An 18,316-nucleotide genomic window follows, 5' to 3' on the forward strand; every position below is an offset into this window, starting at 1 on the left:
CTCAATTGTAGAGTTTAAGGGTCAGGGTTTCAGTGCCATGTTGTTGAGGTTGCAGTAATCCCTGTTGGTATTCTGCTGATCTAGATATTTGGACTGACGCTCACAGAATCGAGCGTCAGTCCATATATCTAGCTCAGCAGAATACCAACAGGGATAAAGATTGCAGATGTAAGACCTGTCAGCTGGATTAACCTATGATGGTTTGTACACGAATACATTTAAGGAGGGAGAAAGTGGTGGTAAGAAATTGATTTGTTCACCATTAGACCAATGATAGGACAGATAGCTCAACTGGTGGAACTCTTGTATTTGGTCGGAAATATCTGACATTTTACTGGCTTTTTTAAAAACAATTTTGATATAAGACATCCGAGTGCAGGCCTTTGCAGGGTGATTGTGACAAGTGGAAATTTGGAAAATCCTCAAATGAAGGCAACATTCTTGGGTTAATTTTCCACACAAATTGAATTTAATGTCAATGTACATGTTACCAACATTTAATTGCTTTTATTACTTTTGTGTATGATAAAGTCTTGTGAAAACATTTTATCAAATTGTCAAAGTTAGTTTTGATTTTGTGCTGTTTGAAATCTTGTAAGAATTGAATCAAAATGTAGAGTGGTATTTTCTTAGTGAAATTTCAAAGTATTGTGCAGTTAATGTTAAAGTTGTGAGTTTGATATTTATATTAAACTGCAAGTGTCATATTCATCTAGTGGTACATGTATTCTTTCACATCTGATATCAAAATCACTTTAAACAAGATGTATTTGTGAAACACTATGCGCCTGGTGGCAACAAAGTTCGAAAAAGCAATTTTTAGCATATAGGTCACAATGAAGGTCACACAATCATTGTCCTTGTTGTCATTTGAAAGCACTTAATTAGTGGAATATGAATTACAAATATGATGTCTCTATCTCCTATGGTTAAAAAGTTATGCCAAAAGTTTGAAAAAGCTATTTTTAGCATATAGGTCACAGTCAAGGCACAAGGTCATTGACCTTGGTGTCAGTTGAAAGTGTTTAGTTAGTGGAGTATGCATACCAAATATGAAATCTCTATCTCTCACGGTTCAAAAGTTATGGCGAAGGTTAAAATTGACAAAAGGCAGACAGGACAAAAACAATACCGTAAATCTGGAAATTTTTACGTCGATTTTTTTTTGCGAATTCGGGTCAAAATGGGGTTGATTAATTTTTACGCTTCAAAATTTTGCGAATTATCACTGCTTTGTTTACATTTTCTTATTGGTAATTTATTTTTAAGAAAAATATTTTTGCGAATGTATTGAACTCGCAAATTTGCTAAAAATTTATCTACAGCAAAAATTTCCAGATTTACGGTATACGCCCCGAATCTATCGATTCCGGTGCATAAAAATCCTTGGCAAATGCCAGATATTTAGGACTTATCTCTTAAGCTGCACAACATCCTACTTTAGAAGTAAAACCTAGGTAGGTAGTGACTACCAGAGCTTTCAGTAAGAAGCAAAAGGAGGTGATCAATCACCAGTTCAAATGATTAGAATTTGCTTCTAAACTTGTTATCAGCCAATTAATGAAAATAAATTTAGAGCATCCTCTTAATAAAATAGACAATTCACCTCTCCTCTCCATTACTATTGGGCACTTCACACTGCCACTTAATTTTTCAAACAGGTCTCAGGATATTCAAATATACCATTTATTCATTGATTCTTGCAAGAAATCTTTGTACCTTAAATGCATAATTACTTTATGATCATCATATTAGAAGATTATTTTCAAAAGTGATGCATGAATGTTACTCATATTTATACAGAAAGACTTGTCTGTATATGAGATGAATACATTTCAAGTTAAAACCTCTTTAACATGCTAGAGCACGTACACTGTCATACCTCCCATAACTGATAACAACATAACTGAACATTTTCCAAATTTTCACTGTACTGTCATTAACTTCAGATTCATTTTTTTGTCTTCGCTTTCTTCTTTTGCTTCATTTGCTTTGATTTTCCATCAGCGCTTTTAAATTTTTTGAATTTGCCAGGTTTGAATGTCTTTTTTCCATTGTCTTTTTTGTTATATTTGTTAGTCCCCTTTTTCTGGTTCTCTTTTTTGACTGGTGACCCTTCCTTCTTGTCTTCAGCCGCTTTGCTGTCCCTCTCTCCCTCCTTTTCCTTCTTGCTCTCGTCAGAAATGTTCACAGACTCTGCCATCTCAGCTGCAACCCGAGTTTTCTCTTCCTCGCCTTTCATAAAAATCAGTTGAAGTTTCTTAAACTCTAATAATTCTAGTCATTTACTGGAAATATTTCTTGAAATCTAATCTATCAACACTTATAGAAACCATACTTGGAAAGGATTAAGAAAAAAAAAACAAAAATAAGATATAATTCGAAGCTACTACAGTAATCAGTATATATACTGTTAAATTAAATACACACTGAAATGCAGTTAAATGTAACATATGAAATTGCGACATCACAGCCTGGATTCTCTCTAATTTACAAGGCTATGTAAGAAAGATAAAAGTGTATGCAAGTTGCATAAAAGCTGTTGATGATGCATATGTGCTTGCCCCAATGGTTATATCTTTGTCAATACAGATATTAACAAGAGGCCCAGGGGCCACATCGCTCACCTGAGAAAAAGCACACATCAGAAGGGAGGGGGAGGGGGCTTGAATTTTAATACTACCTGAGGTTGCTTTCATATTAATACAGCATATTACTTAGCTGTTCTTGATAAAAAGATTTTGTTTACATTTTCTTCCTATAAATAACTTTATAATAATTTGAATTTGATTTCCCATTGTTTCCCTCCCTACCCCAAAGGGCTATGATTTGAATAAATTTAAATCTTCAATACATGAGGATGCTTAAATGTCAATATGACTAAACATAGCTTTTCTGTTCTAGGGATTTTTTCCCCCTTTATTTTTCTATGTAAAACTTTGATCCACCATTGTGGCCCCACCTTACCCTTGGGGGTTATGATTTGAACAAATTTAATTCTACACTACCCGAAAATGCTTCCATATAAATGCTAGTATTACTAATCATGGCTTTCTTATTTCCCTCATTGTGGTCCACCCTATCCCTGAGGGTTATGATGTAAACAAACTAGAATCTACACTACCTGAGGATGATTCCACATAAATGTCATTAATCATGGCTTTGAAGTACTTGAGAAGACGATTTTAAAAGAGTTCCTTAACTAGTCCTACGAAGAACTTTAATCAGCCATTCTGTTCCCCTTCCCTACCCCAAGGGGTCATGAGTTGAAAAAATGTGAATCTACACTACCTGAGGATGATTTCACATGCATACTTGCCAACCTCCAGCATGTAAAAATCTGGTCATGACCAGATTTGGAGAGTAAAAAATCTGGTCATAACGCGCAACGGCATTCACGACATATTTACCATGATTAAATTTTATACAGTATAATTTGTCCAATCCGGCTACTGCCGGTTCCATAAAATTTGGCCGGATTAGACAGAATCCGGAGTGCAGGAAAAATGCAGGGAAATATAAATTTCGAAAATTTTCGTTATTTATTTACAAGTACATCATATGCATATTATAAATAAAATTAAATGATGAAATCAATTGATATTTTAGAGTCTATGAATTATAAAATAGTCTCACATGACTTACTGTATTTTCTTATTTGTTCACGAAGTTTGAAAGTCGGGTGGAATGTTACCTCAATCAAAATATACAGGCACGCATAATATAGGCCTACTTTGTATCAAACGGACTGGGTTTCGCTTGTCAAAGACCTCATTCAATGTATTAACAGTAATGCACAATTATTTACGATGTGCTAATTATTAGATTGAACTTTTAATTTTATGTAACAAATTACGTCTTCCCCCAGTGTTATGGTGCCATTTTGAAATGCGTTCGATTTTCGATCCCGATTTATATTTTGATTTGTAAATCGCATACATATATTTTTGTGTTTATGTTATAATGTGCTAAAAGGAGTTAAAACAAAGTTACTTTTTTTTATTGTAATTTAATATAATATATTTTTCAAGTGGACTGTGTCACCGCCGCATTTCACCGAGTTCGTCTCATGGCACTAATTATCATGCTAATGTAAACACGGATTATCACATTCCCCCAAAAAGGTGTTAATTTCTTTGAAGTAACTCAGGTGTGGCCGGATTAGAGGAAATAATTAACGTTAATTAAGAGCAGTTGGGACCAGTATGGCCGTTCGGAATACAGAATAGACAGTATCCGGACTACACAGAATTTTTTTAAATGAATTTGTTAAAGAAGTGCATGGGACTAAAATTTACGGACGGAATGGACAAAAGTCCGGAGTACTCAGAGTCCGGATTAGACAAATTTTACTGTACATATATATTCAAAGTAGTTTTGTATCGAGAATTCTTTTAATGAAAAAGGCTTCAATTTACAATGACAAAAAATTCATACATAATTTGATTAATAAATTTACATGTTAAAAAAGGGAATTGAAGGTTTCATATTTCAGTATTGACCTGAAGTAAGTGTAATTTTTTTTAAAAAAGCCTTTTCAGTTTCTGTTAAATTTGAAAGTACGTGTATACCAATTTCAGTTTTGAAGTTATTTTTCCTCTCTCTTAATTAACTAACTACTGCAATTTGTATTAAATGTGAAGTTAGGCCTACACTGTCTTCGATCACTTTATTTTATCTAGAATGAATTTTTTTCCAGGATTCCTTGATATGTACATAAATATCGTTTCTCTTTTCTTGGATTAATCAGAGACACGTGTTTGCCTGTTTGGTTCAATTTGTTCATGCTGGCCCTGATAACGATCTAGTTCTATCGGAAGCCATTTTAATTGACTTCAAACATTGATTCGTCAAAACAACACCCAGTTTAATTGTTTACATCTGCACTGATAATTAATCCATCAGCATTGTTTACGTAGATCTAAGCTTGGGTTGTAACTGGAAGTTAAAAGTGCAACCTAATTTATGAACCAAATCCGGAAATCGGGAGATTTTCGGGTTGTTCGGCAAAATTGGGTGAAAAGCATGACCCGCCGGGTCATAAAAAATAATCGGGTTACGGGTTGAAAAATCGGGTGTGACCCGACGAAATCAGGTGAGTTGGCAACTATGCACACGAGTTTCATCTTTCCTGGCCCAGTGGTGCTTGAGAAGAAGATTTTTAAAGATTTTCCCTATATACTCCTATGAAAAACTTTGATTGGCCATTGTGGCCCCACCCTACCCCCCGGGGGTCATGATTTGAACAAACTTGAATCTACACTACCAAAGGATGCTTCCACATGAGTTTTATCTTTCCTGGCCCAGTGGTTCTTGAGAAGAAGATTTTTGAAAAATGTCATTTATTTTTCACTAATTCATAATTATCTCCCCTTGGAAAAGGACTTGGCCCTTCATTTGAAGAAACTTGAATCCCCTTCACTTCAAAATACTTTGTGCCAAGTTTGGTTGAAATTGGCCCAGTGGTTCTTGAGAAGAAGATGAAAATGTGAAAAGTTAACGACGACAACGACAACAACGATGACTGATAATGGACAAATTTGATCAGAAAAGCTCACTTGAGCCTTCGGCTCAGGTGAGCTAACAATTATATGGAGAAGACCTTCCACATTTAAGTAAACTAGTAATCACCTGGAATTTTGTTTGAAAATTTCTTCAGTTTAGCAACAAAGAATCCATCCAAATTATGTGTGTGAGGATAAAACCGTCTAGTTAGTTTCATATTGGGGTGGAATCTGTGTTTCTCAAAGCTAATGATCCAAAAGAAAAATGAATACATAAGATTCAATAAATAATAAATACATAGATGTAGTGTAAAATTTTAATTTTGAAATTTCAAAACACATAATCTTAGGGAAATCTACAGTTACAGTAAAACATGTAGTACTTACTTTACATATCCTTCTTTACCAAAGTCTAGCCCTGTGGGTACTAATTTGACATTTCGTTTGCTTAATGCATACTCTATGACAGATTCATTCTCATCAACCTGGAATGTAAACCATACATGCACATAACTTATTGCCATAACTTCAGGAAAACTTTTCATGAATTTAGAAGGTGTATACTCACAAGAATAGAACAGGTGGAGTACACAATGTATCCTCCAGTGTTGGACTTGGCATCACAGCAATCAATGGCAGCCAGTAATAATTCTCTCTGTAAATGGGAGCACCTCTGAATGTCCTTTTCATCCTGGAAATGAAATAAATGATATTTTGTTAAACCTGTTTCAACATATGGCTTGGATATGTAATAAAATTCTGTTAGAGCAGGTGGACTGACTGATGACCCCAACTCACCTTATTCATCTTGACCTCTGTATCCTTGGCAATGACCCCTGTCCCACTACATGGGGCATCCAACAAAACTCTGTCAAAACCATGCATAACCTTGGACAAAATAATTTTATTTTATATACTGATACATGGACATACATGTATTTCCATCAATATAAAATGATACTATGACAAAGTAATCCCTTACCGAGGGAAATTTCCTTCCGTCGTAATGGCAGATTACTGTATTAGTGATGCCCATTCTGTGGACATTGCCAACTATTGCCTTTGCTCTGTCCTTGTTGGCATCATTGGCAAATACAACCCCTGTATTCTTCATTAAGGCAGCTAGAATTTAGAAATATCAACCACTACATTGACCTAATTCTTAAAAGTAAAATGCAGTATTCCATACAGGGGAAAATTAATAAAAGCAGTTCTGCATCATAGTCATATGCACATAAATTTTATTTTTCTAAATCAAACACATACTAATACTTTAATGAAATGCATGTATATACCTAAATACATATGGATATACAGATGATAGATTTCAAATGCTCTTGAAAATTAACCCTGATTAGATTGATGAAAAAATGAGATTTTGCGCACCAATATGAGTAGTCTTTCCTCCTGGAGCTGAGGACATGTCCAGAACTCGCTCATTCTCCTGGGGCGCCAGGGCCATGACAGGTAGGTAACTAGATCCTCCTTGTATGATGTAATGGCCAGCCAGGTATTCAGGGGTGGCACCTAGGGATATATCAAGTAACAAATACTGTAAAGCTAAGTCTGTGTTGTTTATTTATTTCATGAAACATACAATTTTCCAAGTTTTTGTTGTTACATCATACCTAGGGGCACCTGTGAGTCATACACAACTAGTCCAACTTTTGACCACTTTCCAATGGGATCCAAATTTACTCCTCTGTTGATCAAAGCCTTTTTTAAAATGGAAAAAGTTTTCATTATTACAATTTCTACAATACCACAAAAAATTATTCTATTAAAAAAACATGTACACATGTAGATCTACATGTACTAATACATGTATATTAAAAATTTAGTAGAAGCTTCTTTTCAATTAAAGGTATAAGACATACTTTTTTCCTGATTGTGTAAAACTAGACAATTTTAAAGTATGTACCGGTAGGTGGAAATCTTAATTATATCAATACCTGTGCTAGGTCCCGTCTCCTGGTTTTCAGTGTGTTTGTACGAATTGTCACCGGTCTTTGTACTTCATTGGCTTCCAAAAATTCTGATATCTGCAACAAATCAATGACAACCTCTGTCTTTATATTAATCCAGATTTAATTAAAAAGAAATTTTACACTGACTTCAATTCAATGACATGTTCAATATATTTGATTGACTCTTACTTCTTTTAAAATTTATTTTACCTCATGAGGAAATAGCTGCAGTAGTTTCTCCATAAGGAATTCATTGTAGCTATAATAAGCACACAGATCCTTGACAAGCTGATCCAAGTATTCCTGTCTGCTTCTGTAGCAAATAAAAACACAAACTATTTTTATCTCTGATACATGCACATGCAGTGCTACTTCCTTGTATTTACATGTATAAAAAACCACAAAATATCAGAAACAGGAGGAAATTTCCTGAATGCATCTCTAGAAAGTAAGGGTATGTTGTGTCTTGAAAAAATGTTTTACATTTGTATTGTTAATGAAGTAAGAAGTTTTATCTATTAATTAGCTAAGGATTTGTGAAAAAAAAGATATTGCATTTGTTTACATTACATACATATATTTAAAATACCAAAAATACTGGTCCACAGTTTTTTTTTTAAAAGAAAAAGATGTATAATATGGTATTTAACAAACTATAAAGCTAGAACTGTCCTAACTGAACTGATACCTACTTCTAGGTTGACTATAAAATACAGTTGTATATATACATTAAAATAACCTGTAGTACCTTTCTAAAACTAATGAAGAAAATCATCCTTAAATTTCAATGCCTGCTTCTTGCTAAAGAGTAGTTAGTTATAGGTTGTTACACCTTTAGTCACATGCACACTGAGTATGAAAAATACGACCATCCACAGTCCAACGTAAAAGAGCCATAGCTGCCTTCCTGACGACACGGCCGTCTCAAATATTTAAAAGGAAATCACCTGTTTCTATTTATAGATACATGTACCTTTTCAATTCAAGATCAAACTACATGTATGTAATCATTCGTGGACCAGTGTTATATTTTCATAGTTGCAAGTTTGTTACATGAGAATCATTTTACTAGTTCAACACTCATATTCTAAACAAGATTTTTAGAAAATCTTAAAAATAAAACAAGCTAGCAGCTATGACTTTGGGTCATTAAAATAGTTTAGGACTGTTTTTTCCTGCATATATATAAGAAACACTGTGAGACTTGAACTCACGATCTTTATGTTTACAATCTAGCAATCATACATGTACCACTACACCACAAAATCATTGTAATCGAAAGGATAAATTTAAGACAGATTGTTGAATCTTAAAACAATATGAGAAGAAAAATTAAATACATATTTTCAACATTTTTAATATGAAGACCACCTTTAACCAAAATTATCTAAATGTAATGAAGTGCAGTCATATCCAAATAAAATTATTCAGAAGTTGTTTTTCTGGTTAAAGGTGGTCTTTTGCTGCAGTTTGTCATTGTTTAGGGGGATACATCAGTATTTACGATATTATCCATATAAACTGAACGATTTTTATATCTATCAATGAGGGAACTATTAATATTTAAATATTTTTGTGATTTGCTTTAAGGCATGTATAAACTAACATAGTATGACAAAATTTTGATTAAACAATGTATTTGAAAAATCACTACTAGAGTAAGCGAAAATGCCTATCAAATGCGCAATGGCTCTTTCATGGTCCTGTTATTGAATGAACATTTATTTCTAAGTCATAAGATGCTGACATTGTCCAAATAATTAAGTCATAGAATCATGACCAAATCCTTAGAGTTTTAAATGAATGTGTGAGCAAAGGATCATTATCTCTTATGCTCATCCATAAAGGATTTCAATCCCTAATGGTACCAAATTCTCTACCCTTAAATGTCCGTCAAGTACACAATACTCTGATATTATATTAAAGCATTTTATAGTGGAAAAGGATTGCCCACGAGAAATTTTCAAAAAGTTCATCAATTAAGCAGTAGTTAATTAACAAAGATTGCATTGAAGTCTATGGGGAAAAGCGTTTTTTCAAAATAAAAATTCAAATAATTTGAATATCAATAAATCTTGTGGTGGAAAGATGCATTGAAATATCATAAATAGAATGATAATTGAAAACAATTTTTTTACTAGCTAATTTTTTTTTAATTGATTTTTTTTTATTGATTAAAAAAGGGGAGATAACTCTCACCAAAATTCAAGGTCATGAATTAGGACACATCCCACTAAACATACTTATAGTAATAAATGGGAATTATGTATAAATAAACCGAGTATTCAATGCCTACATATCTGTTATGTCTTCAATTTCATTGAATTTCTTCCTATCAGGGATCGAAATTACCTTTTTTAACCACAGGCTAATTTTAGCCTGTACATATAAAATCTACAGGCTAAAAATGAAGATCTACAAGCTAAAATTGAAAGAAGGATGAAATGTCTTTTTCATGCTCATTTAAATCAAGAATAAAACAGGGCCTTCTATAGTAGGTAAGTACAGAATTAAGATCATCAATGTTTTTACATTAAAAAAATGGTAATATGGCCTAAAAGCATAACATTAAAATATATTTATTTCCTGTAACATTCAAAAAAAAAAAAAATCGATTTGATCAAGGGTCGGTAGGTTGGGATTTTTTGCTACTGAAAAATTGGGTCAAACATCCCGGACATAATTAACCAGGTGTGATATTTACAGCGGGCACCTAATATGGCTGTCTTAGCTGCAGAAAACAAACTTCAAAAAGTTATGGGAGAAATTATTTGGTGTAATGATAATGATTATTCTTTTTATCTAAGGTAAATTTTGACAAGGTTGATACATTTTATATGTCAAATAAAACTACAATGAAACATTTTTGTATAAATTGCATCAGCTGATTGAGATTTGGTGACAGAATCAACCGAGGATTACCGAATACATTGTGACTGTTCAAATATCAAGAAAGTAAGGCGAATTACCAGAAAAATATGGATACGAGACTATTTGGGTCAAAAATCACCACTCGCTAAAAATTTCGAGTGTCTTCTATTTTTACTCGCTGTTTTAAAAATCAACTCGCATTTTGCGTGTATTTCTCTCTAATTTCGAACCCTGTCCTATTAGGGATTGAAGACCTTAATTAATTTGTCCCCCACTTGAAAAGTGGGAGATATTAATTTGCGTCTGTCCGTCCGTCTTTCTGTCTGTCTGTCTGTAACGCTTTCGTTTCCACATGATATCTCGTGAACCCTTTGAGCTTTCGCAATGAAATTTTGCATAGCAACTCCCTGTGGACTAAAGAAGAAGTTGACCCTATTGATTTTGAGGTCAAAAGGTCAAAGTTCAAGGTCGTAAATTTATACATTCTGTCTGTGTGTAACACTATCCTTTCCGGGCGATATTTCATGAAAATTTTGAGCTTTTGCAATGTACTTTTATATCAAAACTTCCTAGGACCTCTCTTACCCTCTCAAAGTGTCCCGTCCCGTTTGTTTTATTAGTAATGATTCTATTACATGTCGCTATTTTTAGCACAAGGGCATGAGGAAAGTTATTACGTATAAAACACGTTCTCGGCAGACTTTATATTCTTATTACATCTATTAGAACTGTTTAATAAAGGTTAAATTAGACATCATGCATTTGTAAAATTTTGACAATATCGAACGTGAATATATACATGTATGTGACTTCAAGTTTGCATATAATTTTGATCAATTTCAAGCGGTTGACCGTTCCATGGTGTAGTGTTATGTCTTTCGCTTCACATGTGAGAGGTCCCGGTTCGAGTTCAGGACGATCCATTTTCTTTTTTTTCCCAAAATACATTTTTTACTACTTTGCTTCAGTGTACGTGTATACATTTAATAATTCTACAAATTCAGTCAAGGGGTATCCGACCCCATCCCCTCCCGAACAGCGCATGGTCTTCTTTTTGACCCTAAGCAGGGGACACAAATTCTCTGAATTAGCTTTTTTTTTAATTTGACATTACAGATACCTTCAGAATTTGACATTTTTTAACTCTGTGACCTTGACATTGATTAAATGACCTTTTTAGCTCACCTGAGCTGATAGCTAAAGTGAGCTTTTCTGATCACATTTTGTCTGTAGTCCATCTGTCCATCTGTCTGTAAACTTTTAACATTTTTGACTTCTTCTCCAGAACCACTGGGCCAATTTCAACCAAACTTACCACATAGCATCCTTGGTTGAAGGGGATTCAAGTTTGCTCAAAAGAAGGGCCCTGCCCTCTTTCAAAGGGAGATAATTCAGAAATAGTAAAAATTTGGTGGCATGTTTGAAAAATCTTCTTCTCAAGAACCACTGGGTCAGGAAAGATGAAACTAATGTGGAAGCATCCTCAGGAAGTGTAGATTCAAATTTGATCAAATGACAAAGCCCGGGGGTAGGGTTGGGGCCACAATGGACGATCCAAGTTTTACATAGGAATATACCCAGTACAGGAAAAATCTTTAAAAATCTTCTTCTCAAGAACAAAGCCATGCTTGCTCATATTTATATGGAAGCATCCCTGGGTAGTGAAGATTCAAGTTTGTTCAAATCATGACCCCGGGGGTTGGGTGGGGCCACAACAGACGATCAAAGTTTTACAAAGGAAAAACAGGAAAATTTTTAAAAAATCTTCTTCTCAAGAACAACAAAGCCATGCTTGTTCATATTTATATGGAAGCATCCCTAGGTAATGTAGATTCAAGTTTGTTCAAATCATGATCCCCTGAGGGAAGGGTGAGCTCAAGATGAAAGTTCAAACTTATTGGGAAAAATTCCAAAGTAAGTCAAAGAAATATGTAAGTATCCTTAGTAAGTTCGTCGTCGGAAACCCACGGGTGATCTCTTCTTTACTTATCACCCGTGGGCAAACTAGCATAAAATATGCTTTTTTGTTGTTTTTAGTCAACCAATCAGAAAGTTGGAACTCTTCAGTTTTGAAAAATATGATTATTACTTTGCTATTTATGGTAAATATTTTGACTCTCGTTAAAACGTGCAAGGTTTTATTTAAAACAATGAAAATCAATTCGTACAGGTCACTGACATTAGATATTATGAAGGAGTACCTCTTTCTAACTGCAAAATGCACCGGTGAGTGGATTTATCAGCTGTGTTAACTACTGAATGAGTTTTTCATGTTTTTGGCAATGCCGAACATGCATACTTAACGTGAACTGTGATTCGTTGTTACGCATCGCGACTCTGTGATGCGGCCAATCAAAAGACCCATGCATATTTAATTACATACAACGAGTTTGCCCACGGGTGATAAGTAAAGACGAGATCACTCGTGGGTTTCCGATGATATAGTAAGTGTAGATTCAAGTTAATTCAAATCATAACCCACCCACCCCCTTCCACCATTTAGGGGTAGGTTGGGAAAACATGCATTTTAAGCTTTCCAAAAATGGATTTATTTTTGCTTTTTTCTAAGCCACAGTGCTCAGGTGAGTGATATGGCCCATGGGCCTCTTGTTTCAGGGTCATATCATATCCAGTGGTAATAATCAACCTTGAGGACTTTTATATTCAGAAGTTATTTCATAACCTGGGTACATAGTGCAGTGTTAAAAATAATTTCAAGTAATATGGAAGATATAAAACTAGATAGACATGTGATTCCAGGATCCCACTATCATCATTTGGGGGATACTGATTATTACCAGCAACTGAAAATACTTCACTACAATCTCCGTCACTGTACACTTACCTGTCTGACTCTCTTCTACTCCTAAAGTCCCCCAGTACGTATTGAACCTCTTTAATTCTCTGCTGAATCAGCTGCAGGTCTGGCGTTTGCTGACGTAAACATGTTAAGGTCAAAGAGCATATAAATGGACTGTTTCTAACTTTCTGCTAACCAAATTACCATTTTTCTTCCAAGTCAGAATGAACTTTTTTCTGTGTAATGGAAGGTTGAAATTCTCTTTATAAGACTAATAACTTATATATAGACTCTTCTTTATAAAACAATTCTGTACATCATTTTGGACTACACATTAATTGAAATCCATATTGATCCAAGAAATATATATCACTAAAGAACAGAAAAGGATATTTTCTTTTTCGATTTCCTGTCCACTGGGTAGAGTGTACTTCTCCATTTCTGATATGTTGGTCTGAAGTTCTGCCTCTGCCAGTTTCCTGTTCAGTAAATTAGTAGTTCATAGATGTAAATTCATACTAAGTATAATGATATAGGATTATATTAATCATAATTTTCTACATCACACTTTAAAACATCAAAATAATACTTAAGAAATAACATATCAATTGTAGGGTTTCATTGGGGTATGACATGAAGTTGGTCACGTGATCAAGTTCTATAACACGCGAAGGGCGTTATATAAATTTAAAATACTTCACAAGAAATATAAAACATTTCATTACAATCCACATTGAAACCAAATCCTCACTGTGTAGAAACTTTACCTCTCTTTCTCCTGCTTTTTATTTAACTTCTTTGCAGCTTTTTCTATGGGTAACATCTAAAAAATATATAAATCATTAATGGTCTATATTTTTTTTTTCCAATCAAACTGCAAGTACAAACAAATTAATGGTGAATATAAAACCCAAATGGGTATAATTTTCATCAAATTTGCTTCTGTATGTTTACTCACCACTAAAAACAAAATTTTGAAATTTAAGTGTTAACTTAGAAATTGCCATAAGATACGTAAGTTTCCAAAATAATAAGCCATTACGGAGAAATGTTGTGAACATGTCAAATATAAAGTATAGGATGATTACCCCTTCATCACTTTCATCATCCCCCTCCTCTTCATCACTATCATCACTATCAAATTCATCAGCCATATCATCATCACTTTCTTCTTCTCCTTCAGATTCATTGTCATCACCATCCTGTTGTAATGATGCACAGACACATAAAATTTGAAGTTTCACTCAAATCATTAAAGAATTAGCACGAGAATTTGATGATATCAGGTTAAAAAGCTCCTCACATGTTCAATTTGTTTAATTATACTCTGCTTTTCTTTGTTTTAAGATTCATAATTAGTCATGAAAATGTACCTTTTTCCGATTGGAAGGTTTTAACCATAGTTTATTATCGTCAGTGTATCCTTGGATATCTTCATCATCAGATTCATCATCTTCACTGACTTGTTCTTCTTCATCGTCACTCTCATCATCATCATCTTCCATCTCAACTTCAAAATCTTCATTTCAAAAAAGCCCTTTTTAGCAATGCACATTAGAATTGAATCCAATCATTCACTCCCAGGCTGAATGCTCAGTGAAATGTTTAACTTAATTTTGTAAAAATGCAATACATATATTTTTTTTTATTTTGCAAAAAATACTATAACATAATTAGTATTTTTGTTTACTGGAATATGCACTTTTCTGTTTAAACAACTTTTAAAAATATTTTTAAATCATGGCTTTTACATTTTCACAGTTATGAATGAATTAAAAAATAACTTTGGACTTAGTCCATCTTAAAACCAGAAGTCTCTGTCGAGACTGTAGCTCTACTGGTTTGTACTTATAACAAAGGATAAGAAAAGAAGCCATTGCAATCAGACCAAAACTGTAGAAGGAGTGAAGTTTTAAAGGAATTTCACGGACATTTCTATTTTTAGTACTAATGGCAACATCATTCATCAAAATCAAAAACCGATGCACTATTTAATGTATCTTAGTGTAGTCTACTTGTGTGCCAAGTTAAATTGAAATCAGACCAAAACTGTAGAAGGAGTAGTGTTTTAAAGGAATTTCACAGAAAATTCTATTTTTAGTAACCACGGCAACACCATTCATCGAAATCAAAAACCGATGCATAGAATTATGTGTCTTAGTGTAGTCTACTTGTGTGCCAAGTTACACTGAAATCGGACCAAAACTGTAGGAGGAGTAGCATTTTGAAAAATTGTTTACAGACAGACAGACAGACAGACGGACGGACGACAGACATCTAACTATTGCATAAGCTCTTCTGGTCTCTGACCAGTAGAGCTAAAAACCGATGCACAGAATTATGTATCTTAGTATAGTCTACTTGTGTGCCAAATTATATTGTAATCGGACCAAAACTGTAGGAGGAGTAGCATTTTAAAAGAATTTCTCAGAAATTTCTATTTTTAGTAACCATGGCAACACCGTTCATCGAAAGCGAAAACCAATGCATAGAATTATGTATCTTAGTGTAGTCTACTTGTGTCCCAAGTTATATTGAAATTAGACCAAAATTGTAGGAGGAGTAGCATTTAGAAAGAATTTAACAGAAATTTCTATTTTTAGTAACCACGGCAACACCGTTAATCGAAATCAAAAACCCATGCACAGAATTATGTGTCTTAGTGTAATCTACTTGTGTCCCAAGTAATATTGAAATTGGACCAAAACTGTAGGAGGAGTAGCATTTCGAAAGAATTTCACAGAAATTTCTATTTTTAGTAACCACGGCAACACCGTTCATCGAAATCAAAAACTGATGCACAGAATTATGTATCTTAGTATAGTCTAGTTGTGTACCAAGTTATAATAAAATCAAATTAAAACTGTAGGAGGAGTTGCATTTCGAATGAATTTCACAGAAATTTCTATTTTTAGTAACCACGGCAACACCATTCTTCGAAATCATAAACCGATGCACAAAATTATGTATCTTGGTGTAGTCTACTTGTGTGCCAGGTTATATTGAAATCGGACCAAAACTGTAGGAGGAGTAGCATTTTGAAAAATTGTTTACAGACAGACAGACAGCTAGACAGACGGACGGACGACGGACGCATTACTATCGCATAAGCTCTTCTGGTCTCTGACCAGTAGAGCTAAAAAATGGTTATCTACATTAATATATATAATCACTATAAATCCATCACTCTCTGTGAATTTCAAAAAGTCCCTATATATTGTCCAGTCATAAAAGCAAAGTATAGTAAAAATGTGCTATAAATACTAAATCTGAATCTCTAACCACTGTCCTCCTCATCTTCCTCTTCATCTTCCTCATCAGATTCCTCTGTCACCAACTTTCTCTTTTTTCCATCAGTATTTTCGCTGCTCTTGTTGTCTTTGTTGGGAACTGACTGCTTTTTCTGTAATTCATTTTTGAGTTGCTTTTGGGCCTTCAGTTTCAGGTAACTTTCTTCTTTTTCTCTTTTTCTTGTAAGCAGTTCTTGTTTCTTTAAGTCCCGTTTTTTCAATCTAAAATTTCCCAAATAGATATTACAATTTTACTCTAATTTTTGCATCTACTTTTTAAACATTGATATTGTGTACCCTCATGGAATACCTGTTACAGATTTGGTGCCATTGACCATCCCTGGACTTACAGGTGAAAGTCCTGCTAGGGGCAAATAAGAAGTTTGGTTGTGTTCTCAAGGACGAAAACAATTTAAGAAGGAGGGAGGAATGGTTTGGGTCATGGATATCAGTCTTGGTAGCTCAGTTAGTAGAGTACCTGACTGTATTGATGCAGGGGTCCCGGGTTCGATTCCCCTTCCAGTCATATACAGTTATGTACTTCATCTTTTCCTGATACAAATATGAATCTGTGTTTGAGAATCTTTCTTTATAAATGTGACTAATCTTACATTGCCTTTTTTGTGCAAATAATTTTTTCCAAGTACATGTATTACAAAACAAAGGAGAAAAGAGTAGTACTTGGAGTTGGGGGGGGAGTGTAGTTGTTGACTTCTAAAGCTTCATACCTATGTCTTTTCATACCAACTTAACACAAAACCAAGTTTTCAATGGAGGTCTGCAATTGGTTAAGTATATGAATTTAATTACTCTGCAAATTTCAGGAAGGGAGGTCAAGATTCCCCCTCCAGATCTGTGGATGAAATCAGACCAAATTTGTATGAGGAGTATTTTTCTTTACAGACAGGCAGACAAAGACCAGTACCTTCCTATTACATAAGCTGTTCTGGACTCACCAGTAAAAATAAACAGCAACAAATTATACTGCTTACCTTTTCTTCTGTCTACTGCTTAACTTTTTTGTTTCTGTAGAGTCTGCAAATGAAATAAACAATGTAATATTTAATTGAATACATGTATAGGTGTGAAGTAGGCATTCTTTTTCAGATACAATATTTTGTGAGGCAATGTTTAATATTTTAGATTGGTTTTTGAAAAAAGAATGGACACAAAACCTTTGGCTTGCAACAATTAAACTGAAAAAAACAAAGAAGCACTGAAGACCTGAAACTTAGGAGGAAGTTTTATTAAATATTATAAACACACACAGGTTTTTATACTGGTGTCGAAATGTATTTTTGTCATAATTAGGGCTTTCCACCTTTCTGTGGAAAGACCTCTTGAAATGCTTATGTTTATTAGGTCTTTCCACCTTTCTGTGGAAAGACCTCTTGAAATGCTTATGTTTATTAGGTCTTTCCACCTTTCTGTGGAAAGACCTCTTGAAATGCTTCTGTTTATTATTATTTTATTTCTGGAGATGTTTTGAAACCGCAAGACTTATCAAAAATCTTCATAGTTCATGATACTGGATATTAAAAGTTATTCCGAAAAATGACCCCGCATATTTGATCTTTGACCCATTCTGAAGTTATTGCCCCTTACGCAAGAAATGCTTGTTATCACTACTCCTCTGAAACCGTAAACCGTAGAGGTATGAAACCTTCACCAATGTCTTTGACTACTTGAGAGGATCTTTCAAACTATTCATTGCGAAAAGATTCGTAAACCCCTTCAATGAGTTATTGCCCCTGAAACTTTTCGACTTTTACAAATAATTAAAAATTTTCTAAACGAGAAGTTGTAGAGACATGGGACCAACTGCATAAGATTTATTGACCTTTGACAATAAAATTTATGCAAAGGTCAAAGGTCAAGATCATT

General features: G+C 34.0%; 1 protein-coding gene across 1 annotated transcript; it reads right to left on the reverse strand.

The window, feature by feature from the left end:
- Positions 1–1,655: 1,655 nt before the first annotated feature.
- LOC134228404 (uncharacterized) lies at positions 1,656–17,530 on the reverse strand (the record flags this gene model as incomplete). Its single annotated transcript, XM_062710052.1, has 17 exons — positions 1,656–2,235; positions 5,632–5,750; positions 5,892–5,989; positions 6,073–6,195; positions 6,303–6,392; positions 6,487–6,626; positions 6,891–7,031; positions 7,133–7,220; positions 7,457–7,546; positions 7,682–7,784; positions 13,188–13,281; positions 13,536–13,621; positions 13,910–13,965; positions 14,231–14,344; positions 14,516–14,652; positions 16,428–16,654; positions 17,425–17,530. Coding segments are annotated over 17 exons (2,096 nt in total), but the record flags the coding sequence as incomplete, so codon positions are not given.
- Positions 17,531–18,316: the final 786 nt, after the last annotated feature.

This window comes from Saccostrea cucullata, unplaced genomic scaffold, assembly GCF_032062105.1.
Source record: "Saccostrea cucullata isolate Sc308-1 unplaced genomic scaffold, CSIRO_AGI_Scuc_v1 ctg14821, whole genome shotgun sequence".
Taxonomy (NCBI): domain Eukaryota; kingdom Metazoa; phylum Mollusca; class Bivalvia; order Ostreida; family Ostreidae; genus Saccostrea; species Saccostrea cuccullata.